The 27256-nt window shown below is 39.3% G+C and overlaps 5 protein-coding genes across 16 annotated transcripts in view; 3 read left to right on the top strand and 2 right to left on the bottom strand.

Moving 5' to 3' along the window:
• Positions 1 to 506: 506 nt before the first annotated feature.
• LOC135942311 (protein DEK-like) lies at positions 507 to 3505 on the top strand. 2 transcript variants are annotated; one of them, XM_065488364.1, is made up of 7 exons: positions 507 to 647; positions 1026 to 1422; positions 1487 to 1817; positions 1865 to 2804; positions 2858 to 2947; positions 3003 to 3155; positions 3213 to 3505. In XM_065488364.1, the coding sequence occupies exons 1-7, from the start codon at positions 636 to 638 to the stop codon at positions 3231 to 3233; spliced, it is 1944 nt and encodes a 647-aa protein (XP_065344436.1). In that variant the 5' UTR covers positions 507 to 635; the 3' UTR covers positions 3234 to 3505. The 2 variants fall into 2 exon arrangements, with proteins under 2 accessions (XP_065344436.1, XP_065344428.1); XM_065488356.1 differs by having other exon boundaries at positions 2855 to 2947.
• Positions 3506 to 3592: 87 nt separating this feature from the next.
• LOC135939394 (GSK3-beta interaction protein) lies at positions 3593 to 3955 on the bottom strand. The gene has a single exon (XM_065483774.1). It carries the CDS (start codon positions 3953 to 3955, stop codon positions 3593 to 3595), a length of 363 nt encoding a protein of 120 aa, XP_065339846.1.
• Positions 3956 to 4840: 885 nt separating this feature from the next.
• On the top strand, positions 4841 to 7219 carry LOC135942325 (CAAX prenyl protease 1 homolog). The gene is made up of 7 exons (XM_065488378.1): positions 4841 to 5001; positions 5125 to 5246; positions 5374 to 5520; positions 5570 to 6068; positions 6117 to 6352; positions 6708 to 6851; positions 6907 to 7219. Exons 2-7 carry the CDS (start codon positions 5148 to 5150, stop codon positions 7138 to 7140), a joined length of 1359 nt encoding a protein of 452 aa, XP_065344450.1. The 5' UTR covers positions 4841 to 5001; positions 5125 to 5147; the 3' UTR covers positions 7141 to 7219.
• A 37-nt stretch (positions 7220 to 7256) lies between these two features.
• On the bottom strand, positions 7257 to 11313 carry LOC135942342 (blood vessel epicardial substance-like). 6 transcript variants are annotated; one of them, XM_065488420.1, is made up of 8 exons: positions 10848 to 11313; positions 10214 to 10792; positions 9992 to 10149; positions 9835 to 9937; positions 9254 to 9394; positions 8858 to 8996; positions 8609 to 8638; positions 7257 to 7943 (listed from the first exon to the last, which is right to left on the bottom strand). In XM_065488420.1, exons 2-8 carry the CDS (start codon positions 10736 to 10738, stop codon positions 7879 to 7881), a joined length of 1161 nt encoding a protein of 386 aa, XP_065344492.1. In that variant the 5' UTR covers positions 10739 to 10792; positions 10848 to 11313; the 3' UTR covers positions 7257 to 7878. The 6 variants fall into 6 exon arrangements, with proteins under 6 accessions (XP_065344492.1, XP_065344485.1, XP_065344508.1 ...); XM_065488413.1 differs by having other exon boundaries at positions 9248 to 9394; positions 10848 to 11312; XM_065488436.1 differs by lacking the exon at positions 8609 to 8638 and having other exon boundaries at positions 10848 to 11308.
• A 2164-nt stretch (positions 11314 to 13477) lies between these two features.
• The window catches only part of cnc (cap-n-collar), a 30570-nt gene continuing 16791 nt past the window's right edge, over positions 13478 to 27256 (top strand). For 3 of the 6 annotated variants that reach the window (XM_065488318.1, XM_065488311.1, XM_065488327.1), the window contains exons 1-4: positions 13478 to 13958; positions 14562 to 14927; positions 16766 to 16988; positions 22806 to 23034. In XM_065488318.1, coding sequence (XP_065344390.1) covers positions 14620 to 14927; positions 16766 to 16988; positions 22806 to 23034 — 760 coding nt within the window. In that variant the 5' untranslated portion in view covers positions 13478 to 13958; positions 14562 to 14619. Of the gene's footprint in view, positions 13959 to 14561; positions 14928 to 16765; positions 16989 to 19790; positions 19812 to 21380; positions 21530 to 22805; positions 23035 to 27256 lie in introns of those variants that run through there. The other 3 variants (XM_065488302.1, XM_065488344.1, XM_065488336.1) reach the window with 3 other exon arrangements.

Here is a 27256-nt window from a genome sequence, read left to right as displayed (position 1 = left end):
CGCATTTTTTTTAAAAAAAAATAATAACAATTCAAAGAAATGGATATTTTTTTATGGAAACTAAACTTCTGAAGAAATCTTTTGATAGATGAAAATAAAAATACTTAATTTAACTTAAATTACAATGGAATAAGCCAAGGTTCACTATAACATTTTGCCAACTGGATGGCATTACCTCTGTACTCAAAATGTGTCAAGAGATGTTTCTAGCATTTGTCAGGCGCTTTCCCGTGGTGAAAGTTTTAAATTATGCGTCTAATGACGAATTGCCTGACACTCCAATAGATAGTGACTAAATTAAAATTTATTTAGTGTTCTACCAAATTAGTTTAGTTGGCTATTTAAATAAATGTTTCAAATAATGGATAAAATATGTGTAATAAGAATAATATAATACTGAAATTTGTAACCTTTTAAAGTGGTTAATAGTATGTATTTAGGTTGGACAAGCTTATTTTACCGCCATTTTTTAAACCTACTGGTTTACCTCGAGTTCTTCATTGTTTTGATTGGCTGCCACTTTCGCGCTTAATTCCGCTGACTCCCGCTAAAAATATTCACGCTGTTGTTTGCTTCAATTCCTGACTGCCTATTTCGATAGAAATCTGCAATTTTAACGTTAACAATTTGGAATTATGACTTCGGAAGTGAGTATTTTATATTCTTAGATAAACTCTACGTGTTCTATTTGCTGTCCACCTAGATTTTTTCTCATAATTTAGATCAAATTTATCATACATACGAGGCATTTTGAGTTTCATGCATTACATACTTACATAACATTTTTTCTCCAACCTAAGTAGTGCTGTATGTACATCAAATCATTTGTGTGTAACAATTATTGGCAGCGGTGATTGTCAATAATTACCGACAAATGGTTGAATTTTAATTCTTGCATTATTTGTTGAGCAATTTTTTAACACTAAAATGTTTCATCGGGAGCAGAAGTCTATCTTATACGCAGTTACTTAATCGCCGCTTCCTCAGCAAATTTCAAAGGTGGTACTAAAATTTTTCATATTCAGGGCGAGAACTCGGAAAATTCAACAACAACTGAAAGCAACACTGGCGTCGAAAATGTGGAAAAAGATTCCGATGTTTTGAAGCAAGCTGAGGCATCAGCTGACGAGGCGGTCAATGACAAACCTGCTACTGACAATGAGAGCCAAGAGGAAGATAAATCTAACGAAAGCAATGATCAGGATGAGGAAGAGGTGAAAACCAAGTCGAAGCTTGGAGGCTCCCCGAAGAAATCCAAGTCAGCGAAGAACAAAAACAAAACATCAAAGCAAATCAAGGAAGACACTGAGGAAGAAGGTGCAGAAAAATCGAAACCTTCTAAGGCAGTGAAGAAGGCCAAAAATGAAAAGGAAGAAAAGGATGAGTCTGAACAAGATGAAGAGGAAGTTAAGGAGAAACAAAGTAATGCATTATATTAATTAATTAAAAATCCAACATTCAATTAATTCATCTTGATTGATCTCAGAGCCACTGTTTGAGCAGCCTGTTGAGATGTCTGGCAATCGAGAGAGGAAAAAGGTGCAGCGATTCTCAGAGGTCCTTAATGCCAGCGTCAAAACTCCAAAAGATGAAGCTGTGGTCATCCCTGAGGGAAAAGGGACTGCTCTTGGAGATATATTTTCGGTCAACAAGATCCTGACAAAGACAGACTCTGATAGTCTGAAATTTTTGCACAAGTTGTGCTTCAACAGGGCTGGCAAGGGCAATTTCATCAAAAAGAACCTCCGACAGTTCAGAGGCTTTGATTTTTCAACTTCATCAGAGCAGTATACCAAGAAACTGGAGATTCTCAAAAAGTTAGTATTGATTATCACGTCTACATGCCACTGATTATAATTTTCAGGAATGATAAAAAGGTTTTGAGCCTTGTCTGCAAGATCTTTGGCCTGAAGCAATCACTTCCCAAAGAAAAACTCGTTCAGAGCATCTTGGATTTCATGATGAAGCCAGTTGAACATCGCCCCTTTGTCGAGAAAGCTGCAGAGAAGAAAGCTCGTAAGGCTTTAAAGCGCAAATCTACTACTGCTGGCTCGAAGAAGAAGGGAAAGAAGTCTGCCACAAGCACTTCAGAGGTGTCAACTGATGAAGATAGCAGTGAGGAGGAGGAAGAAGTGAAGCCTAAGGTTGAAAAGAAGGACACAAGCAAGAAGAGGAAGACTAAGTCTGATTCTGAAGAAGAAGAGGTCGTTCCACCCAAGAAGAAAGCTAAAAATGTCAAAAGCAATGACTCTGACAAGAATACTGAGTCTAGCGAAGAGGAAGATAAGCCTGCTACCAAGAGGGGACGTAAGCCAGCCCCTAAGAAATCCAAGGTTGTACCATCATCTGAAGACGATAAGGATTCAGAATCAGAGGAGGAAAAACCAGCAAAGAGAGGTCGGAGGTCACCACAGAAGACCAAGAAAGAGCCTGTAGATGGGAAGCCTAAGAGCAAGCGTGCTGCCGTGAAAGCAAAGGTGAATTATAAGGAGTTGGACGATGAAGAGGACAAAGTGGAGTCTGAATCTGAGGAAGAGAAAATGGTGAAAACCAAGAGAGATCGAAAACCAGCTCAGAAGAAGGCCAAGGTTGAGTCTGATGAGGAAAAGGAATCGGATGCCGATGAGGAAGAAAATGTTAATGAGCAGACTGAACAGCCAGCTAAGGAGGAAAAGGATGAGAGCGAGGAGGAAAAGTCTGAAGAGAGTGAGGATTCAGACAGTGAGAAAACAAAGAAGAAGAAGAGGAAGTCCCCTGCCAAGAAAAAGGCTTCGCCTAAAAGGAAGACCAAGGCTAACAATAAGGTTGAATTGATTTAATTTGTATTATTTTTTAATTACATCTTGGTTCTTAGAAGGTGAAGCCCAAGGAAGTAAAAGCTGAAAGTGAACATTCTGAGGAAGAAAATGAACAAAGGACTGCTGCCAAGGAGGAAAAAAATCCTTCGGTACACATCTGGAAAATCTATTTTAGATCTGAGCTAATTTTCCAAATTTTAACAGCTTGAGGAGCTGGAGAAGTACACAGTCAATTTGACTAAATCTGCTGACCTCCACACAGCAACCATGAAATCGCTGTGCCAGGAGGTATATGATCATTTCCCAAATGCAGACATCACCAAGTACAAGGATGTGATCAAAGGATTCATCCAAAAAGTAAGTTTACTCATAGGCAGGAAGAGTAATGGGAAATAATGTTTATTATCTTTCCAGGTGATTGATGAAACGGACTAATATGGTCAAGGAATTGCTGTTAAAAGCGTTATATCTTTGTAGAATATATTATAATTCCAGCAATTTTTCTAAAGAGGGAAATGTTATAGGTACAAAATTTGTCGCCAATGATTCTTCTAATATTAAATGGTTTCAAGTACGGTGGCTGACTTAATTGGAATTCTTGGGGTTCCTTTTTATAGAAATAAGAATAAGAAACCTAACGTTAAGTTGAAAAAATTCGTTTCCATAGCAAATGTATTTATTGCAAATAAAACTGAACCATTACAAGACTCCTCAATAGTGTTTGTCCATCACTTGAGTTGTGCTGCACCTCTTATCACTTGGAAGTTTTTGAACTTGTGTGTTAAAACAAGAAATCATTGGTGTTCCAATAAGCCCATCAGTTTCCTTTGAAGTTCACCAGCAAATGATTTAGTGTACAGAGGACTCAATTTGTCCAAAAGGGCGTGAAACGTTTCAAACGTTTCGTCATTTTCACTTTGAAGATTTCTTTCATCCAATGAAGTCGAAACAACTTGGAGACCACTGGCAGACAAGAAAATGCAGAATAGCGTGCCTTCCAATGTTTCCATATTCAGGTAAACCCCAGAGTTAGTGCTGCCCAGCTTCTTTGACACTTCCAGGTTATTGACATGCTGCTGTACATCATGTATGTGGTCCTCCGCCTCCTTCACCCACTGATCCGCGTCCAGCACAGTTTCCGTATCTTCACAGGACATGACCCCTGAATGATAAAACAAATTCAGTTTTTGAATTGAAATAAACAACACAAAAAGGAATTAATGTAAATAATTATGCTCTATTACAAAAAATCGTTTTGGCCTTAAAGGCCCACTTTGACGAAAATTTTGAGCACACGAACCGATTCCTGAGGGTCGAATTAGGTAAATTTGATATTTTTACCGACCAAAAAGTTCAGCGTGACGTGCGTAGCACTCGCGGAACCTTTTTTGCCGCCAAATAATATGAACCTATTTTGCGCGAACTACGCATGCGTCAGATCTGGTGGGGCGGCCGGCCGGCAGACGCACATTATTTTCTCTCGCCGCTCGCCTGCTGACAAGATGGAAATGGAAAGCACATTTATTTCCCCCTCTCCATTTGCGTCGGCTGGCCGGCCGCCCCACCAGGTCTGACGCATGCGTAGTTCGCGCAAAAAAGGTTCATATTATTTGGCGGCAAAAAAGGTTCCGCGAGTGCTACGCACGTCACGCTGAACTTTTTAATCGGTAAAAATATCAAAGTTACCTAATTCGACCCTCAGGAATCGATTCGTGTGCTCAAAATTTTCGTCAAAGTGGGCCTTTAAATAACATTATCAAGTGCACATAATATTATGGCATAATATATTGAAAATTCGTACACGAATTATTAAAATGCCAAAGCTCTAAAATTTTTCAATTTTCCCTTTGAAAAAAGCAGTCTTCATAATTATCGTTATTTATATTTAATTAAATTTACTATAGTTCGTTTCTGTATTTTTGCAAGACTCAAAAGAGACGATACCAGTACATACCAAAGACGGGACGAAAACACAGGAAAGGGGCGTGACCTGGGCGTGACCGGTGCAATTTTAAAAGGACGTGTTGTTCTTCGGGCTGGCCCAATAGTTGACAGCACAAGAATACAGCACATCTGTTTGATTGTTTTTAAACGTAATCTATTTTCATTTTCATACACAGATAACGTGCGGTTCAAGGAAAAGGAAGTTTGATTGCGGTGGATAAAAATTATTGCCTTTTTCCTTTTCAAAACAAGAAGTAAGGTGTGTGATCGTACTGTTTTATAACAATCATATTATTTTATGTAAATGGTTCCTGTATGACTTCTCAGATGCATCTTTGTAGTGTCGGCATTATACTAAATATTTGTGTCTGTTTGTTTCCAGAACCAAAAATAATCAACGTCAAAATGCTGGATTTTAGATTAGAAGAAAATCAGCTATTATGGGCTATCCTCACATTTCAAATTCTGGAGTACTTGTGGGAGTTGTATTTGGCTCGGAGACAGGCAAGTTATTGCATTTGTTTTCATAATACATATTTTGCGATTCATCTGTGTCTCATGCTCTCATTTCTCAAGTAAATACGGCAGAATGTACCTCTGATTCCCAATTTTGACAAAAACTCATTTTCAGCACTCAGTGTACTGCAAAAAAGTGACTGTTCCGCAAGAGCTTAAAGGTATCCTTCCAGATGAAACTTACACAAAAGCAAGAGTCTACGCTTTGGACAAAAGCAACTTTGGTTTGATCAAGGGAATCATCACCACTATCATTGGAACGGTATGTAAATACTTTTAATTAAAATTCAAACCAACATTTTTTTTGGCAGGCATTTGTCCTCTTGAATGGGTTCAAGATTTTCTGGACCCAGGCCAAGCTTCTGTTGGTCCAAGTCGGACTGAACCCTGAGTCGGAGATTCAGGTCAGCATGGCGTTCATGCTGATAATGAACTTGATGAACGTCGTGATTGCAATGCCATTCACCGTTTACAGCACCTTCGTGCTTGAGGAGAAGCATGGCTTCAACAAGCAGACCCCCGGCTTCTTTATCAAGGACCAAATCAAATCGTTTTTCGTCGGACAACTGATCTCCCTGCCTCTTGTGGCCGGACTTGTCGGCATTGTCCACTGGGGCGGCAAGTTCTTCTTCGTGTACTTATGGGGATTCGCCACCATGGTCATCTTCTTCCTCATGACCATCTATCCAGACTTCATTGCCCCCCTCTTTGACAAGTACTCGCCGCTTCCTGAGGGTGAGCTGAGGTCCAGCATCGAGGCCCTCGCCAAGAGCATCGACTTCCCTCTTTACAAGCTCTACGTCGTCGAAGGTTTGTTCTATTTAATTTAAATTTAGTTGGACTAAATTTTTAGTGCAGGCTCAAAGAGGTCAGTGCACAGCAACGCCTATTTTTACGGATTCTTCAAGAACAAGCGCATCGTGTTGTTTGATACTCTCCTGAAGGACTACACGCCAGAGGATAAGAAGGACGAGGAACCTAAAGAGGAGGGTGAAAAGAAGGGTTGCAGCAATGAAGAAGTGCTCGCTGTGTTGGCTCATGAACTTGGACACTGGCAACTCAACCATGTTGCAAAGAATGTCATCATCATGCAGGTATTTGGATTTTTTAAACATTACTCGACTTTTTAATGCAAATTCTGAATCTTGCCTTGTAAGTAAAAAGTAAATCCAAAACTAGAGACAATTTTAGAAGAAGTCCTGTCAGTTTGTACCCTTTTGACAGTGCAGAAGTTGCTGTTTAATGTCCAAATAATAATTTTATGTCATTGATTTTGTTCACAAACATTTAAAATTTTCCTATTAGAATTTCTTCAGGCAAGATATCTCAAAGTCTTATTGGTCAAACAGCCCCTGTTGGTTTTTTTACGCATTGCAAAATTGGTGAAACCTTTACAGAGTCAATCAGACTCACATTTCACATAAAATTTTTTGCCCTTCCTGTTCCCAGGTCAACTTGTTCTTGATGTTTGCCGCTTTTGGATTCTTCAGCCAGTACGAACCAATGTACCGAGCCTTTGGATTCCTGTCAGAAAAACCCGTCCTGGTTGGCATGGTTATCGTCCTCCAGTACATCTTCTCGCCTTATAATGCTGTAATGTCCCAAACAAATTTGCACCAGGATGGAAAGTAACATTAATTTCCTGCAGGTGCTTGGCTGCGTTTTGACGTGCCTGAGCCGCCACTTTGAATTCCAAGCGGACGAGTTTGCAGTGCACATGAAAAAGGGCAAGGAGCTGTGTGACGCTCTGATCAAACTCAACAAGGACAACCTCTCTTTCCCGCAAAACGACTGGCTCTACTCTGCGTGGCACCACTCGCACCCTCCCCTCCTGGAGAGGATGGCCGCCATCAAGAAGCTTGGGAAACCAAAATCAAACTGACCCGCAAGTCTGCTTTCTCTGTCAATTACTTAGTTTCGCATTTCTCCATTTTGCTATTGAATAAACGACACGCGATAATAACGTTCAGTGATGTTTACATGATGAAAACACAGAAGTACATTAATATGTTAGGTAGTGACGACTTTATTAAAATGGGAATAAACCCAAGCAGATTACACACTTGCCGAGGGCGCTCGCTCGACAGGTCAGGTGGGCTTAATATTCACTAGAGTTACATTAAGATTGTTAAATCCCTGTTATGCAACGCCAAACAATGTGGGAGGTTACAAAACAAAGCAGCATAGTTTACATCAGTTGATTGATTACAGGAAAGGCACACATTTTGTTGTGAGACCAACGTCACTTGTCAAGGAATAGTCACAGAGCACCCACAGCGTGGCGCCAAACAAATAAATCTTTTAAGATCATTTTTTAGTACATTGAAATGTAACAATATATTTATATACGTTTAAGTATCTGCACGTAGAAAATCTTTAAGAAAATCAATGAATTTAAATATATGCAAAATCAGTCATTAGATTTTAAATTATTCTTAACCTAGAGATTAAAAAAGGTCTATTAATAAAATTAATTAAATTGTGACAAAATATTTTGGTAGTTTAAATATCACTTTCGAGAAAATGGAGCACAGAAGTGAGAGAGTTAACGCATTATGTATGAAAGTTAGTTGTGCCAGGGCGAGATTGCGTTGGAATTGACTTGCTGCCCAGTCTAGGGTCACACGGTTGTCTCGTGGTCGGTTTCCTCGATGCGGCCTAGTCTCCAGGCATTAGGGTCTGCGGCTGCAACATAACAAAGTCAAGAATAAGCTGCAAAGTTTAGTGTTGTGTCCTCCACCGATTAAAAAACATACAGATACAAAGCAAAATGTAAATAATACACAAGCAAAGTTCCGTGGTAATTTACACATGGAAACAAAAGCTGCTTGCAAGTTACAAAAAGAATTAAAGCCGCTTTAAAACTAACCTTGTTTCCCGCAAAATGATTTATTATATTGTTCAAAGAAAACTCATTTAAAGAGTTTTAATTCCAATACTGCCCGCAAAGCGACTAAATGGAATTTAGACTTTGACGGTAAAATTATTTTTTTTCTATGAAATATTACTTGCTAAGATTGAAAGAGAATTTTACCTAAAAAAACACTTTCCTACGGCCGCGACCACGACAAATATTTAATATCTTTTGAGTTTAATATTTCATGGTTTTGGCAGCCTACCAGAAATATAGTTGCTTGAAACACATGCGCACTCAACCCTCTGGAGACTTCTCAGTGAATATGAATTAATATTCATTGATTTTCATTTTATAGCTAAATGGAAATCATAAAGGAGCATAATTATTTAAGCCGATAGTGTCCAACGACAAAAATAAAAATGCAAGAAACACCAAAAGAGCGCATGCGGAATATTTTCGTCCAGATCATGCGGCGGGGAATTTTGGAACTTACCATAGTAATAATACTTTATCCTAGGCAAACCTGCATTGCGTTCAAACAAACAAGAAATAATGAAAGGAAAGACGCTGATGCCGAAGAGATTTCTAAAATTCTTATCAAATCAACTTTGAATGACACAGTTTCCAAGTTTGCTCCGCTCGGAACGTTGCGCCATAGGCAAAAATTGAAAGACAAAAATGTAAAGAAGAATGTGGAGCGCAACCAACTGCCAAGAAGTGTGGGGAGTGTGCGAATGGATACCTTGGATCTGCCTGTTGATCAGCGCAGAAATGCCAGGGCCGTCGCCGGGCTTTTTGATCAGCAGCATAGGTTTGTCCTCAGCGTCATCAAAATTGTTGGGTAAATTGCCATTATTGCTGGCTGCCATTGTCTCACTAACCTGGGAACATCAATTTGCCATTGTCCCCATGATGCATCATTGACAAAATGCAGTGACGGCATGCTCAGCGAAAAGTGTTGGGAAACAATTTAATTAATTTTATAGCCTCTCTTGACATGCAAATTTCTCCGCGCGCAGCAAAAGCTTGATCAGCGAAAAAGTATTTTCTCTCAAAAATTATTCCAAAAGAGATCCAAAAGCACAGCAGATGTGGATATTTAAAAAGAAATGAGAGTAAGAATTCAACGCACCGATACCTGCATCAGTTTTTTGACAACGTCACGGCCCAGGATGTGATCAAACACTGCCTGCAGGAACTGGTCGGTGATTATGCTCAGCTTCAACTTGTCCCGATGCCAAAGCAGAACTCGCGCCTCCTCCATGGCAGTTATTGACACCTTCAAACAGACACAAAATTTTTACACTGTGCTTATTTAGTCCCAAAGTCAGTATAACTTCGTTTAAATTGTGACGAAATTCTAAAATTATTACGTTTGGAAATTACTTTGCTAAAAATTAACATAAAATCAAAAAACCATACACGATCTAGAGGAACTCGTTGAGGGGAATCGTATGAGACCCAATAGAGCCCCGCCAGACCCATAGGGTCCAGCCCAGGACCCAAAAACAGAGAACGAAAATGTCCAAAGCTTTTGCAACCCTCCTAAATCCGATTTGACTCGTCATCGAAATGGATGAGAGTGAAAAAATGCAGGCACATGATGTAACCCACACTCGACCCTTTAACGTCACCATGCAAATGGACGCTCAAAAATGCGAGCCATGCAATTTTTCACATTAAAATAGGTTTTAGTAACATCAGAATAATTTAATTTACTTGAAAGTACTCGTCAGTGGATACTCCAAACCACTCTGGAGAGTCTAGGAATTGATGAGGAAATACAATGTGAAGGGCTCGACCATTCTGCGAAACGACAAGTCTGGAAATCGTAAGAATTAGTTGCAATTCAGGTTGGAAAACGTGAAGTACATACTTTCCAGACAAAACTAAGGAGAGGCTGTCTACTTTAGTGGATTTCTCGTGAGCATACACTTCTTGGTACCTGAGTGAGCGGATTTCTTTCATGCAGTCAAGCACCTTTTTGAACTGGTGCCTTGACACTTTGAGAGGGTAAAACAGGGCCATGTACACCTGTAATCAAAATGACAGAGAGCATGAGCTTAAGAAATAAATATAGCTAAATGACTCGATCTACCTCCTCTATCTCCCGTGAGAATTTGATGGGACGAAGATAGTACAGCAGAACACAGACATGGACAAAGTTAATGGCAACAAAGTTTGCGTTCCAGAGGAAAGCGTCCAGCGAGCACAACACTGTCCAGCCCCAGAGGGCGAACAAAGCACAGCCGACAAGCAGGGTGCACCTCAGGTAGAGGATGCCGTAGGTGCCGTTGGGCGCCAAGTACGACAGGAAAAAGAACGTGTTGGCCATTTGAAAGTACATGTGGTTCGGAGGGGCCCACTTGACGCAGTGTATATTCTGCAGCCAAGTCGCAATCACCGAGATGTTGTACTTGGACGAGTTGAACCAGTTGTGGTACGAGTCCCCGTCACTCTCCTCATCCTGGCTCTCGAGGTGCAGGTCATCCTCGGTGGCGTCGGCCTCCTCGTCCTCGTCCTCATTCAGGGGCCCGTAATCTTCTTCGATGGTGGAGTTGTCATCGGCCAGCACGGGCGAGAGCACGCACAGCACCACCAGCAGCAGCCACCAGAATTTCATGTTGCTTTTACATGTCTCACATTACAGAAAGTTCATTCTCAGGCCTATCTGCGTCTGCAATGCGAGAAGCACAGTGAATTGGGGTCGAGCATGGATTAACTGCACTCACCGCTCGCGAAAAATGGCTGTGCTGGGGTTGTCAAGTGGTGTTGCGCACGCTAAAACCATCCCTTGGCACATTGCTGGCGAAGCCTGGCATAATCAATAGCCAGCAGCAGCAGGCATCAGCGAATTCCCCGCACTCCCTCTCTCTTCTTCCCTCTCTTGTCACTCAAACCACCCTGGACGAATGGCGAAAATTCGGAAAATACCGAGGGTGCTGCGCCTCGCACTCCAGCCGCTCGCTGAATATTTGCTCTCAAGAATAGCAGCTAGTTAAAATTTGATAGCTTCCTGTTTTTGGATTAGCACGAACGCGACCGCGCCGATCCGAGCCGACGGCTGGGACCGGAGAAAAAGAAAGAAAGAAAACACGGGGGAGGATTGACAGCCGCCGTGTGCGCTGCCAACATTATAGATAAGAGAAGCGCGAACGTGTGTGTGCTGATGCGCACATTAAAAGGTTTAAATAAATAATGCGATTTAAATGAGCTCAACCTGAACTAAACCAGAGATAGTCGCAGAGGTCGGCTTGAGAATTTTGGTGCTTTTGGTAGATTTTTTTTATTGCGCCGTGGATTTTCTTGAATGTCAAATGTGTCATAGCTGTGCGTTGAGCCTAAGAAAAATATAATAGCCTTTTGAAGGTCAAGGTTTTGGTAAAACAAAAGATATGAAATTTTGACCGCTCTGTGCACTTCATAGTAAGGATGATGGTGTCCACACACCGGTAATCGACCCTCTGCGTGTCCTCAGGGTGCTCAGGGACGAGATTTCAGGCTTTTCAGAGGAGTTGCTTGAACACCTTTGATGACTTCCAAAGGATCAATTCCCAGCACATGTTATGAAAGCCGTGTGAAGACCTTGCAAATCGAACCAATACAGGAGAGCCCGTCGCAGGACTGTATATTATATATACATATATGGAATTTAGCGAATTTAGCAAAATTGCTATATCGAATAAGGACTATCCATGATGCTAGGGTTCAATTTCTTATCTGTTTAGATGGTGTTTTCTGACCTCAGGGGTGACCCTATAAGCATGTTCCGAGGGTAAAAATCCGCTTTATAAAAAACCTTTTATACCTCGCAAAATAAAAATTACACCAAATGGAAATTTACTAAGTATGTTATGCATGCACACACTTGCGCCAACATCTCATCCATACTTAAAAAAAGTAATTCTTTTGCTATTCAAAAATGAAGGATATATTCGAAAAAAACTCAAATTTAAAAAAGAATCTGGTAAATATTTGAAAGTTGCCAGTTGTCTAATATTGGGCATCTTTTGACAAAAATATTCTATTCTAGCATATCATTAGAACTCGAGATAGTCTCATTTTTTTAACACCACGAGGCACATTTTTTCAAATTTCGACCCAATTTTCCGGAAAAAGGGCAATAAATTTTTCCAGCAACCTAGGTTAGGTTATTTCGACACCTATCCTAGCCCCCCAACACCATAACAAAATATCAAGGTGGTAGGATGGTGCTTGAACAATTACGCTCCTAGTAAAATGTACTTGTACCTGCTACCTGCCGCATAAACTTCAAATTATGCAAATATTAAACAAAATTTAAAATTCTGTCAATAAAATAATGTAACTCTCTCTGCCTTTTAATTTTTGAGGGCAGCTATGCCATTTGATATGGAAACTTTAGTTCACGTGGGAGTATGTAGAGGGGTTAAGTGAAAAATAAATAATAAAATATTATTTGGATTTGCATTTCGAAATTTTTCCCATCACACGCGGGGGACAATGCGAGCCGCGGCACCACATATAGTCGCACTTAAAAAATAAGTCGCGGTGGAGTGAATGCAAATCAGTTCCCATGCCTAGAGCGAGGCCGGAAAAACTAAAACCTGTTGGGTGCACCACTTTTAGTCGCCGGTCGCCGGGAAACCAAAATGTTCGCCGACGACGACGCCCTCGACACAGACGAATCATCTAATGTGGTAATTTTTATCATTTTTTCTGAGCAATGACTATTTCTCGTCATTAAAGTTTGGGATTTTGTCATTACTCAAACACAATTGAGTGAGCAGAGCAACACTTAAATTTGAAATCGAGTGTTATTATATTACCAGATAAGAACAGAGATAAGAATATTTCAGTTGATCGAGCGTATATTTTAATTCAAGAAGAAATACAGGTGAGAATCAACATAAAAATCAGTTTCCCTTCGAAGTAAGTTAAGGTCGAGCAGTGGATGTTTTTTCTCTTCATCTATTAGGAAAATCCAGTATGCGCGCGGTCGGTACTCTTTTCTGTTTGATTGCGACTTGCGTGCAGTGACTCAATTTGTTTCTCGTTTTTTCTTTTCTCGGTGTTGATCTGACGCAATCAACCCGGTCGCCCTTGGCCGCGCGTATTTTTCATGCATCACCGTAACTGATCTACTTCAACAACCGGTTTTTAATAAAATAACCGATGCGTTTGCATTAGTTTGAGCCAGGAGTGAGTTGGAGTGCAATGACCCAAACTAACCGGTTTCTGAGGCTAGAAAACTGGTGGCTGCATTCAACTTGATGTGATCAAATCGATTGCGTCGATTTACATTAACGTCGAAGTTTGTTTTCATTATGTTCGATGTGTCCTGAGCACTTCCTGTTTCAAAAGCAACTTCAACAGAGTCTTCCTCAAAAGAGGGGGAACCCCAGTTGTCAGAAGTGTTCGCCGACTAGCGTAAATTAGGGTATCGATTTCGATACGTGAGTCACCAGCGTTGAATTTGTAAGCTATTTTGCATCAGCTGGGCTGGTTCACTGAGTCAACAGAATTCGGCCAGCACGCTTGCTGGACGCTGGACGCGTTTCGGACGTTCATGCGCACCGGTTCTAGTGTATAGGCTTCCGGCCCAAATATTTGGGCTTGCACGTTGAGTTTGGTGCCTCGCTGTGGCTCTCCCCCTGCGACGGAGTGACTTTTTTGCCAGCTGGGCGGACGGACGTGTTTTCTACGAAGGAAGACGCGTTACGCTCGGACGTTCAGTCGGACGGCGGGACGACGACCCCTCCACCCCCTCGGGCCCCAGTCGCCCCTGCGCTGTTGGGAAACCCTTCTGCGCCGCAATCCGCACTCGGTTTGCTGCGTGTTGACAAGTTGTACGCGAGATAAGAGTAAGACTTTCTTTTCGATTTTTTGACTGTTTTATGTTTAGTGGGTTTCGATTCGCCGCATCTCATTGTCAGTTGCCATAACAAGACAAGTGAAATCTTCTGCTAAACTTTCCCCACATGATATAGAACCATACTTACTATGTACCGGGACTTAAAATGTTTTTGGAATTAATGTTTAATTTAACGCGAAAGTTTCTGAGAGCTACAAATTTTATCTGCATCATTATGTAACTTAATTTGTTAAAACAAAATCATGGACACTCATGATTAATAATAAATAATGTAAAAAATAAATGGGAAGACAAGTAAAGTTTTTTCATGTTAAAATGTCATAATGTTTTGTATTTTTTCCTGTTTTTATTTTCTTTCCCTCAATTAAAATCAAAACAACACTACAATATCATACTATGCAGCTATGGTTTTCCCCTGTATTCCCTTTCGTTTTCATCCTTCTATTTTACTTTCAACTATATTGTATTTTACAATATTTATTATCCAACAATTTGTTTCCATCAGTGCTTGATGTTAGTCATAGCGAAGACTTTGGTCTCATTATATACAACGACTCAGTTTATCTTTTCTAATCTTTGCACATCATTTCAGATAGTCGTCTTTAAAACGAAACCTGCCTCAACACATCCAGTAGAACAGCATCCAAAAAATGATCGCCGCCAAGAAACAAACGAACTCGGAGCTCCTGACTCTGGCCCTGCTGCTGAGTCTGCTGCGACCTGAGACTGCTCCAGTTCCTTGGGCCCAAATAGGAGGCCCGCGACTGCAACTCGGCGTCTCGGGCCTGGTGCGCAGCATTTGGGGCCCGTCCGTTGGCCCACCACCCCTGGTGGCGCGATCGTCCCTCAAGAACCTGCTGCTTGATCAGCAGAACGAGAACGCCATCCGCCTTGATTACAACTCCCTCTTGTCGGAACTTGCCACCTTGGGCCATATTTCTCAAGCGCCTTCAGAAAGGTAAGGAATTTCGCTCTTGTTTACAATTCATTGACGTCAAGTGAAGTACTATGAGGCAAAGGAGGCATTACTTGCAGATGTCAAACTGTTCAAACAAATTTCGTTGAAAGAAAAGTTGATGAGATATGTGCCTGATTGATGTTTATTGGCTCCTAAGGTTCTGATTAATCTGATTCGCTTTTTACGGTAAAAATTTAAATTTAAATCTTGACCTCAATAGTTTAAAATTATTTGTGTCGTTGTCAACTAATTATGAATTTTGTGGTTGAGTGGAAATTTTTGAGATAAGCATTATAATTACTTAACTTTGTGGGCTACCCTATTTTATTCACCAAGCTACACACAAATACGAGGAAAGCAAATTATTTTCTAGTTGATGTTGTTTTGCCCTGTATTTTTTTGAAAGTAGGATTCGTAGTAGACTAGATAATTTTGGCAGGTGGTTCCTTGTTCGGTGCTTTTGTGCTCGCACTGCCCACTCTTGGATAATTAACAGGTGTGCTGCAGTAGTTTACCGATCAACGGCGCCACCAGCCGGAGTGTGTTGAAACTCTTTCGAAGCAAGAGCTCGCCGGAGCGATATTCTCTGCGCTTGACGCAAATAGCTCTCAAGGCTCTCTTTTTCACCCCCTAAAAATTCAGTATTTCGTTTTACGGAGGACTTTTGAAACTAGTAGAGAACGCTAATGAATAAACGAAAATGACGCTCTACAGTATTTTAACCGTCTTGCGACAACACCACACAAATTATTTCTACTTGACGCGTGGAATTCACAGATGAAATTTTACTTGCGATTTAAATGTCCTTCCTGCCTGATATTTCTGCTCGTGAATTAATTTTTTCTGTCAAAATTTGAAACGTGTAGGAAAAAATGGAGATAAATATTTGTTTTTGACTTGTTTAAAATATCTTCACTCAGCGTCTTCTCAATTTTAGTAAAAATGTAAAACAAATATTTTTACTAAAAAAAATTCTATACTTTCACAAGAGTGAAAATTTATAATAATAAAATTTAGGAAACTGTCAAGGAAAAGCTAATTATTTTCTCATACTAAAACATGCTCTTCAAGTTATTTGAAAGTTTAAGGAATGCTAGTGCCAAGATCTTTTTTATGTAATGCAAACTGCCTGCTTGAAACGTGGTTGAGTTTATGATCCAGAGCAGAGATTTAAGATTTGCTTAGGGTTGGTCTCGGCAATATTTAAAATAAAGTGACCCAAATTTGTCCCATCCTAATTTTCGGGAGGTTGTCTAAAACCATTTATAATGTGATATGAAAAATTTTCATATTTGGGGGTTACTAGTAGTTACCACCTTAAAAGGTTTTGGCACGTCAATACAATTTTTACTTATGTATGGATCTGACCAGCAGAAATGGAGATCTTGCGTACATATTATATTGATTTTCGACCTGAAGCATTTGACCTTAAATATCTCGAAAACGAAGAATATATTTTTTTATAAAATTTCAGGTTACATTGATATTACAATTTGCATTATTTTTTATTTCACCATACCAATGAATGTCAGATAAATGTATGATCAAGACTTTGATCAATATTTGATGCGGAACATTGAATGCCACTCTAATAAAAATATTGCCGAGACCGCCTTTACGAGAATTTTTTAAGGCTATGGCAGTAGGGACGTTTTGGCTCCATGGAGTTAATTTTTATAATTACGATCTTCACACTTGCAATTTCAAAAATTTGTTTTTTAAAAAAAATTCTTGGGATTCTTAGAACTTCATGAACAATTTCTGAAAGTGCGAAATTTAAATTTTAAGTCTTAAATTGGATACCCATATATGAACAAAGTTTCCCCCTTTGCTTGCAGGCTTGGTGTGCAGGGTAGCTTCGCCACCTACCTGCTGACAGAGGTTTCAGCGCCGCCGGGGGAGGGGGGCGTGGCTACTGAGGAAGCGCCGCCTCCACTGCTCCAACTGCCGCAACCTCAGGCCCAAGTTGAGCACCGGGACCAAGCAGAGGATCCGTTGCTGCTGCCACTGCTGTCACCACCGGATTCGCCGTCGACCATCACGCAGGACCTCTCCATTGAGGTAAAATTTTCTCAAAACTACCCCTAATTTAATTTGGATTATTTTTAAATTAATTTGCAAATTAATATTATTATGTTTAATTGGTTTACCTAACATTTTATTTTATGTAAAAATCATGATGAAAATCGTTATGTTAATGTAATGAAAAAGGAACTAATTTCGTATTTGTTGTGTGTTATGGTTTACTTGATTGGGTTTTACTCATAAAATCGGAGAATTTAGCAAAAAATGCAGTGCTCAATTGTAGGTTAAAGTATTTATGAATTGTAGTGTCCAAGGAGTTTGACGTAAGTTCGAGAAGGTAAAGAAAGAGGATTCGTTCAATGTGACGCAATTCAGATGATCTCCTGAGCCTTGTTGTTGGTCTTTTTTGTGCAAATTGCGTCAGGTGTTCATCGCCGGGTCGCGTAGACCTCGTGACGACGCAAGGTGGTCGCAGAGAGGCCACGAAGGCGGAGCACTGCTTCTCCCGCTCCTTCCATTGTCCCGCCTCCTCTCGCGTTTTTTATTATTATAAAATGTGATCTTTTTAAAATTGTGCTTTGCTCTTCCCTCTTCCTCACAACAAGTTATTTCCTTTGAAGCGTTGGGCTAAGCATAAGCACAGCACAATTAACTGACATCAAATTCGTTGTTTTAGTCTCATTTAATTATTGGTGATGAAAGGGATGACATTTTTTAATTGAATCGCGATAGGTTATGGTAATGAAAATTATAAAAATGCATATCTACTGCCCATTACTGTATGTAATCTAATTTCACAAAAGTGGGAAGATTATCAATTGAATATTGTCCAATTTTGCTACCCATGATAAAGCGAAAAGTTCCAAATATATAAATTCTTCTGCCTGTATTTCTTTTTACTCTTGACGCAAACGTATGGCTTCAACTAGGCCCAATTTTAAATGCATACACCTAAATTTTCGTGTTTTATTGGCAGATTGAAGGTTTTTTAACACCACATCAGCCCGGCATTTCCAGAAGTGTCAAGTCAATGGGAGATATTTTGGCATTTCTGTGACCTTTTACTGCGGCTAACCAATGTCAGAGACGGCAAAAGTTAATTAGTGACACGAAACAGCTCATCAGACTAGGCGAATCGGCACAATACTTAACCGGTTTTTACATTTCTCCAACGCTTTGAGGGACAAATTATGTCTATAGCATTTCTATAAAAAAAACCTCTGTGGTGCGAGGAGGTGAAAAGATGATCACATAGGGACTAAGCTTTTCTTTGACCAATTGTGTTATTATGGTTATCACTATTATTATTGGGACCCAGTGAGCACATAATAGACTATTGGGAGAGGTTAACAGAGGTCATTCATAAAAATACATGAGAATGAAGGGAATGCTACCATAATTTGCGTGACGGAATTCCATGTGAAAAGTGAAAGAGCGAGCCCTTAACATTTACAATATCTATGGGGGGCTATTGTGCGCGAAAGAGTCAAATCTAAAAGATCTTGTAACCTCTCAGTTCTATGTATTTCTGGAAATATTTTTTCGTTCACATGCGTTGACGTGCTCAAGTTTCTAAAAGAAGAGAGAGTGGACACCTTCGTTGTACTTATTGCCTCTCTTTGTGTGGGTGAACACACACGACGACGCCGCGGTGTACAACTTATTTTCAGGACCGCAGCTGCCAAAGGAATTCCTTGCTAACCATTAATTTTCCTTTGCTTCGGGGTGAACAAATTTTTGAAATTTTTTCTTTTGTAAAAATACCTCAAACGAATAATATATTTATGAAATTTCTGTAGCTTGCAAACGCTTTTCAATTACTATTAAAGGATAAATTCACTCTTTCCCAATGCCAATCAAATATCTGATACGTTGAGCCCGCCTCGTGCATTGATCACTTTGCCCATTGTTCTTTTTGCAGACGGCATTTTATTTTTCAAGAAAGAAAGGGTCTTCGTGTCTTGAAGCAATTGTTGTCTAATGTCGCTCTTGTCGTGCGGTCCGATTCTTTTCGCTTGATCTTTGTCTTGAGCCATTATTGTTATTGTTGCGCGGGGTTCGTAAAAATGATTAATGGACAGTTTTTGGCGCGTCCAGCATTTGATATAGCAAAACAAAGCATGATAAATTTACCACCAAACACTAAAGTAACTGAAACAAAACCATTCCTTGGTTCACGTTCCGCAAGCGTGACCTATTGTCTCTTTAATTCGGTGATCAATTAATATCGAATTAAATGATATACAACATAAATCATATATTTATGAAATGTTTGACGCAATGCCTTTTTGATCTCCAGATAAATAGTCGGTAAAAATCGTTCTCACATCATGTAAGCGCAGAGTCGATTCCATTAATTTCTTTCGATATAAACAGGTGGAAAGTGGCACCTGCGGTAAAATCGTGTGAAAAATGAATTATCGCTCGTGTAAAATGCTGAGGTTCACCACCACCATTGTTCGGCTCGCGGCTCAGGTTGGTGTGCCTTGCCGAAGGTTGGTGGGGAGGCGCAAAAGGGTTGGTATGCCGCATGGCTCTAGGGTGCGGCAGTGACAAATGATCTTCCCCCACATTGCAGCTCAGGGTGCTGTGTGCGCCCTCAGCAACCTTCCCGCGTCAGTTTCCGAAAAACATCCATAAAGTAATGTGATTTATCGTCCGCGGAAAGCCAACTCGTCCCTACGCTTGTATCTTTTTTCGCGTTGATTTTTCTCCAACGCTCTATAAATGTGCATTTAGTCGCTCTTTTGCTTTTCATCAAGCAGCTGCTTGCTCACTAAACTTCAGTACAGAGATGTATAGAATATACAGTATGTGACATGAAAGGAGCATTGACACTAATACAATGGTCATCTGAAGGTAATTGATCTCTATATCCTAACTCTTGGTCTTGCAGCGGTTGAAGTTCAAATCTTCTTAAATTTAAATGCGTTTCTCTGGGGGTCATATTTTCAACCCATGTATTTTATTTGGTATGTTAAATTATGTTACTATTCAATTTTAACTCACTAGGGAATTTTAACCCACAAGGGAATTTTCACCCACTATTAGGGAATTTTAACAGAATTGTTAAGACGTTAAAAAAGCAAAATTAACTTGAAGATGGAGCTAGTGAGCTATTTTCAAAGATTTTACGGTCATTCTTATTGAAATTTTTAAATTCAAGTCCTGGACTTGCTATCTTGAACAAAAAATCTCAAACCATCTATTGAGATTTAATTTTCCTATTTAACATCTTCAAAAAATCGTTCATTGCTTTTATTGACTATGTTTGTGCCGTACCTTGTTAGTAACTTCATCTCTTTAAATTTGCAATTCCCTTCGAAATATTAAGTTTCGTAAAAACAGAATAAGAACAAAAATACACTCGCTGAAAAATTCATGAAACTAATTAATCAATTTCCAATTATAGCTTTATTTTATGCGCCAAATTGACGGAACTTTACTTGCCGCATTTACCTTATTTTAGAAGCAGAATTTAGTCAAATGAATGGCTTCAAAATAACGGATGGAATTTTGTCCATTTTTTAATTTTTTTTATCAAAAGAATAATGTTTTTGTAGGGGAGAATTCAATCGCCAGAAGGGCTAGTGTCAAGTGCGATTCTATTTTTATTTGTAGTCGGAAATGGGGGCTGTCAATCTGACAACCTTTGAGTTCTCTGCAGCCTATATTATTATTATATTACTGATATATTTCTTTGAAGATACGATCTGCGGGGCCAATACAGACGGAAATGTGTGATTTTTTTCACAAAAATTGCACTAATAGCCGTCCGTCTTAACAGTCAAGTTTTTTTCTTTTTATTTCATTCATTTCTCCTAATCCTAAAACCACGGAACAAAATTAAAAATTAAGCACACATTTAAAAGTTAACTATGCGCATTGCATTAGATTGAATCGTTTGCCTCTTATAAACTTATCCCGCCAGATGGCACAAATCAAGGGTTGTCAAATTAGCTGCTTGAGGTATGGGTCAAATGCTGATGAGACATATAGAGACAGATTCCATTAACATGCTATCAAATGAAATGCTGTCAAAATTGTAATAGAATCCCTTTGTATACATCACAAGTTGTATCACGCAACGCAAATTCTGAAGGACGAACTTATCTTTCCCTTATCGCCATAAACAAAGTTCAAGTCGCTCACGCATTAATTTTAAATTGAACTATCTAAATCCAAAGACTGTTTTTGGAGTTACATAATGAATCAATTTAACTTAATGAATTCAATTTTAATTCATCTCCTTTGTTAATTAATTTGGGGATTTTTACAACATTGGGAGTGCTAAAGCCGTTACCCTGCCAAGAAAACAAGAGCATTTTCTCCGACGAAACAAAGTGACGCTCGCGATATGATAAAAATTCGCGCCGACGGCAGATAAGAAGAGAGCTTTTCTTCTTCGCTGCCACTCGCGGCGAAAATAACTATTATCAAGTCGCGAACGCCGAATCAATTAGTTCGCTTTTTGCCGTCCTCTCATCTTTGGGGGTTTTCGGAGGAAATAAACGGCCTACTTCAATCACATTGAGTGAGAGATGAATCTACCATCGGCAGCAGCCAACATGATCTTCGTAAGAGCACTTATACCTTTGCCCTCCTCCCTTTTCACGTTTTCGTTTTCTGCGGCGCGGCAAGTTTTCTTTGTCTGCGACCCCGAACCTTTCAAAACACTTTTTCTCCTTCGCTGTTGTCGAATGGTGTCAACGATGCTTTTGCGGCCGCCGAAGATGTGTTGCAGCCAGTTTTATCTGGATAAATGAATATGAGAACATTTTGATTTTTGCCCTTTCGAGAGCTGGGTCGCTGAGGACTTTTACTTGAATCAACAAAGCACATATTATAGTATCTTATCTATATACTATAGCGTCTGTGTTTTATACCTGATAGGAACATTTGGGATTTTGCGACCAAATAACCTGACTGTTTTTTTCCATTTATTATATACACACATCCTCCACGTGCTTTGAGAAATTTAGCAATCGGTTTTTTGCATGTCCCATGTTCAGATTAACAATAATTTTGTTGGTTAGAAATGTTTACACGGCAAACTAAGGCCGGGATTTTTTATATGCTTGCTTCAAATGAAAAAAATACTAATTTGCAATGAAAATTAAAAAGAGGGTAATTGATACAGGGCATGAATTAAAATTGATTTGAATTTTTTACCTCAGTTATACATCATACATAGCAGTTTGAATAACAATCTCAACAGTATATATGCACGGAGTAACAATTAAATTTCAGATTCAGCCAAATTTCTCGAAAAATTAAATGTTTATTGGTCTATGATTTTTTGCTTCATTTTTTATTCCTCTCGTCGCAATTTTTCCGATGGTGTAGCCCATGTTCTCAGAAGTTTTTAACGGAAACCAAGGAAAATTTTTAGCTTCAAGTTGTCAAAAAAAATTTAAGATCAAGATATAAATTATTTTTTCATTCTTATCCACTTTAAATCAAATTAAAACTTTTCATTGAAGTTCATGCTTTGACAGGATATTGAGATGGCTTATGTTGAGGCAGCTGGTAGTACAGGTGTCGTGGATCAAAAGCGACAATGAGCGCCACTATACAGCACAGGAAAAGAAACATCGTTAAATAACCAATATAGTGAACCGTGAAATCGACTTAATCATTGTTCCTGACTCTGTTAAAAATACTCAGTCTGGAAATAGAACTCAAAAGACTTTCGTTTTTAGGTTATTGCCGTTACAATACCTTGAAATTAAATAACAATTATTATTATCTTGAAAATGTTGCTCTGCTCACAAAATACTGCAAAATAATGGTTTAGAAAGAAATTAATATCTTAAGTCTTATAAATTGGTTTGTTTTGGATGCTATTTGCAGGACATGAATTTGATCGAGTCGCTGTGGAAGCAGGACGTTGACATTGGTGTGCCGCCCCTTGGGGCCAGTCTTGAGGGAGACTCGACACCCCCGTTGTTGCTTGACAAACCGTCTTCTCCGCCTTCACTGTCTAATGTGAAGCTTGAGGCTGAGGAAGAAGGTGACGAAGGGCCCCTTAGTACCCTTGACCCCTGGACAGGACTTCAGTACACCATCGACTTGGAAACAGGTACTGTACGATTTTTTGTTACTTTAAATTATCAGTCATTTTAGTAAATTGTCACTGAAAGGCCTCTCTGGTTAAATTTCATATTGGGTGTTGCTTCTAGAATGCAACAATTTAAATGAAAAATACACTTGGTTTGATTTTCTATGCGAGAGCGTTTTATGTCATTTGTCACGTGTCTATGGCTGTCACCTTTCCAAAAGATTAATTTCTTTATGTCGCATCGCGAGGGATAAAAATTGCCGAAATCCCGCGAGAGTTGATTGAGACGCACAGAAGGAAGGAAATAAGCGAAAATCGAGCTGAATTTGCCGACTCATCTGCTGCATGGGGTACTAAAGCCCCCTTACGTGCCGGGAGTCAACAATAAATACTAATGCGATCCTCTCTTGATATAAAAACATACATACAAACACACGACACAATGGAGTCGAAAGAAGATGAATGAACACAAAAATCAAGGATAAATTGCAGGAAAATCTTGCATAATGAATCCTTTGGTCCTCTCTGTCAGTTCGCAAATTCAACTGTTGGAGGTTTGAAAAGTGCGCTGCGCATTTCAAGGATCGAAAATTTGATTTGCGTCTGCGGGCAAATGAAGCACGTCATGTTTTTGTTTCCACCGTACAAATCTTCGTCTCTTTCGTGTAATTTCATTTCCCTCTCGCCGGCAGCAGCATTTTGAGTGCAATGAAACGGGAATTGGTAAGAGGGAGGCAGCAGGCTGCAGCCCCCGTTTGTTTTCAGCAGTCGTCTGGATGGCGAGAGGGTGCGTTCGGAATTAAAAGCGCGTCGAGTCGAGTGGAGCTGGCGAAGGAAAAGAGATTTTGCTTGGTCACGCGGCCGTCATTAATTTATCTCGTCGCCGCTCAGGGCCTCTATTTTTCTCCGCGTGTGCTTTTTAGATACACATTTTTCGTCTGCGCTGCGTTGTTAGAGGCAGCGGCGGAAAAGCGCGGCCGAGAATTTCCAGCACGTGAGAAAAGCTCAATGCTGGTAGTGGGCCTGCGCGCACGCTTTTATATCATCAGCTCACAAATTTTTCATCTTTTCATTCGCGCGGCGGCGGACGAAGCTGCTTCATTAGGCCAATTCTGGAGACTTGGAGAGATTCAGAAAAGGTGATAAGCGCTTTGTTGCGGCCTCTCAATTTTCTCGTCAGCAGAGGCGCAGACACCTTCTTAATAAGGATGAAAGAATACATTTTTATTGCTTCTTTCGGAGCTGAACTCGTTTTGCGCTGTGCAGTGTGGATTTGCAAAGAAGCCACGCTTATTTTCGCTTGCAAATTTCATGGATGGCTGCACGAAATCAAATTGTACGAAGCAGATTTTCAAACATTGAGAATATTGGTAGTATTATTCCTAAAATAGAGGAAATTTGCCAAATTACTAAATAGGCTAATTAGCATGCAGAATATAACGAAATTCGTGCTCTATTTTGAATTTGATTCAGTGTAATAGCATCAGTAAAATTATAAAAATTCAATTGAAAATTTCCCCGTTTGTCTTATTTACCGACAGTCTATGAGTTTATGCTAAATATATCCTTCAAACATTAGGATGATAATGTTCGTCTTTCTTAATTTCTTGAACGCCAGTATTTGCAATCTTTAAAACGCTCTCTTTGAAAAGTATTTTTTCAAGCACCTAAGAGAGGAGTAAAAGTGTTTGCAAAGAGAACGATAGTTTATATCACCAAGCGAGTAAGAAAAATACTTTTTCTATTGGTGTTACATTTCTGTTTTTCTTTTTTCCAATTCAATTCATAATATTTCTCTCAAAGAGGGGATGAGAACACTAGCAAATGTTGCGATTTGTTTGCTTAGCATCCCAAGGAATTTAAGGGTGGCAATATTGCGCGTATTTTTCTATTCCTCTTTTAAGACACTTGAATTTTCGTTTTATTTTTTTAGTCTGGCTCCAAAATGTGTCGTATCTTTACCCTCCTGATCCCGGCGCAGCTTTATTTATTCGATTAGTTAGATTCACTATTGTATAACTATATGCTCGTAATTTGAGCTGCGAAAGCAAATAAAATTCCATTCGGGACAGGTGAACTCGCTGGTGTCCCGATTTCCTTTTTTCCGAACCCCAACACCTCGGTATTTGAGACGTGTTTGCTTAGGAAGGCCAAACCTGTTTATCTGTTTTTTGGTTGCACTTTGCAAGCTCATTTAAAAAAGCGCAGTTAACCCGAATTGAAACTGTCCCATTTCGATTTAAATTCCAAAAGACGAGGGGGGCTCTCAGTTCAGGGGGCCCGTGGAGGCGGAGCGGAGCTGGGGGCGGCGCGATGCCTTCTACGCGAGCTGCTTTCCTCCTGCGGCGGCCATGTTGCCTTCCCTGGGCAGCACCGCCTGCTCTCCAATTGACTAAATTCAGTCTCCGTCGGCGTCGAAACAAAACCGGTCAGTCGAAACACCGCGAGTGCAACTATTTTTAATTTTGTGTTAGTGATCGAGCAGGAAAAATAGGAAATATCCGCAATATAGTCCGAGGATCTGCGATTTTCACACAGTAAGTCAACTTTCCGCAAATTTACGTAAAGTTTAAATGTCTGCTAAAACAAATATTAAATAATGCTGCAGCCTTTATTTGTATTGTGGCTTTAAATTTTTATATTTTTTCACAGACAAATGAGCTCAAAGATTCCATTAGGTTATGATTTGATAAACTATTCTGCTTGCAAAGTATTGCAACTGCGTAATTTTAAATAATTTTAAATATATTGCCGCTTCCATGTTTTATACGTCAATATAAAATTATGTATTAACAGCACTTGCTGGATTTCAATTATTGACGACCAAAATTTCTATTTTTTGGAATTGATTCTGATGAATTCAGGTTATAATTTTATTTCCTATAAGAACTGACAAATATTAATCCGTGAGTATGGCGATATTTGTCATGTTTTCAATTTAACCTGTGTAAGCTATTTTAATATCTCACGCAATAAAAAGTGGTTTAATTAAAAAACTAATAATAACTAAAATGATTATCATATTATCATCAACCAACAAACTTGAAAAATGTTTTTCTTAAGATATTAATTTACGGACAAGGTGTTAAATATAGGGTAAATAATGTTCCATTCCAACCTAGGAATTTTTCAAATTTTAAACATCTTTTTCATTCTTAAAACAGGTCAAGGCAAAATTCTGTAACCTCCCGCGCAAACGGGTAAAATTGGAAGATTAACAAATATATTATCATGTTTTCGACATCTATAGGTTCAGATTGATACAAACCTATAACTATAATTTACGCTAGTATGTGCGGGAACCGCTATATAGTGCCCCCCTTTGAGGTTCATCTTTTTTCAATTTGTATTTAAATTAATGGCATTCAATTTTCTTCCACTATATAAATATGAGTTTCGTTTTTAAGGGTTATTTTTTTCATCCAAATGCACAAGACTTAACAATGATTTTGTGATTGTATTGATTATTCAATCGATTAAATTTAACATCCCTTTAAAGTATCCAAAGTCGGTGTATCATAGGCCAGATGAAAATAATTAATCTGTGGATTTAGCTATATAATCTGTGGATGAGTTACAATGCGATCTAGCGTTGGCCTTTTAAAGTTATTTTCAAAAGTTCTTTGCTCTTCCAAACCCCCATATTTTATCTCAAATCAGCTTTTGGCGTCGACCGCACACTTTTCGTCACTATACTCTCATTCCATCGCCACTTCCCTCTTACGACACAATCAGATCTTAAAATTTTCCTTTTCTCTCCAACAATATGTGGACGAGATACTGGCGTGGCAGTAAAAGCCAGACCAAAGAAATCTCGACATCTCCATCTATAAAATGCGCTGAATGTGAAACATTCGGAACAGGCTCACACGCGTGGATCCACAAAAACAGAATCTTATATTCCTGTTAGCGGATAAATCAATAGCACATTTTATCTTTATGTCTGCTTGACTGTTAGTTGGGTTAAATGTTGAATAAAAAATTAAATTCATCCGTAAAATTGGATCAAGAAAGAAGTCTTCAATAATAACGGCGTAGTGATACAATTAAAGGTCGCGCTGGTATCAGTCTGAGAAAGCATTTTTTATTTATTCTGAATTATTTTTTTGTATGATTTTCAAGTGCATGGATTCTTGATGTAAGTTTACAACTAGAGAACATTTGGAGAGTTGAGCTTTTCAGACGTCTGACCAAAGAAAATCTATAGCATGAGTGTATCTAAATCTGAATCTGCCATTTGATT

The sequence above is a fragment of the Cloeon dipterum genome, chromosome 1, assembly GCF_949628265.1.
Source record: "Cloeon dipterum chromosome 1, ieCloDipt1.1, whole genome shotgun sequence".
NCBI classification, from domain to species: domain Eukaryota; kingdom Metazoa; phylum Arthropoda; class Insecta; order Ephemeroptera; family Baetidae; genus Cloeon; species Cloeon dipterum.
This window is presented reverse-complemented; position numbering and strand designations above follow the sequence as displayed.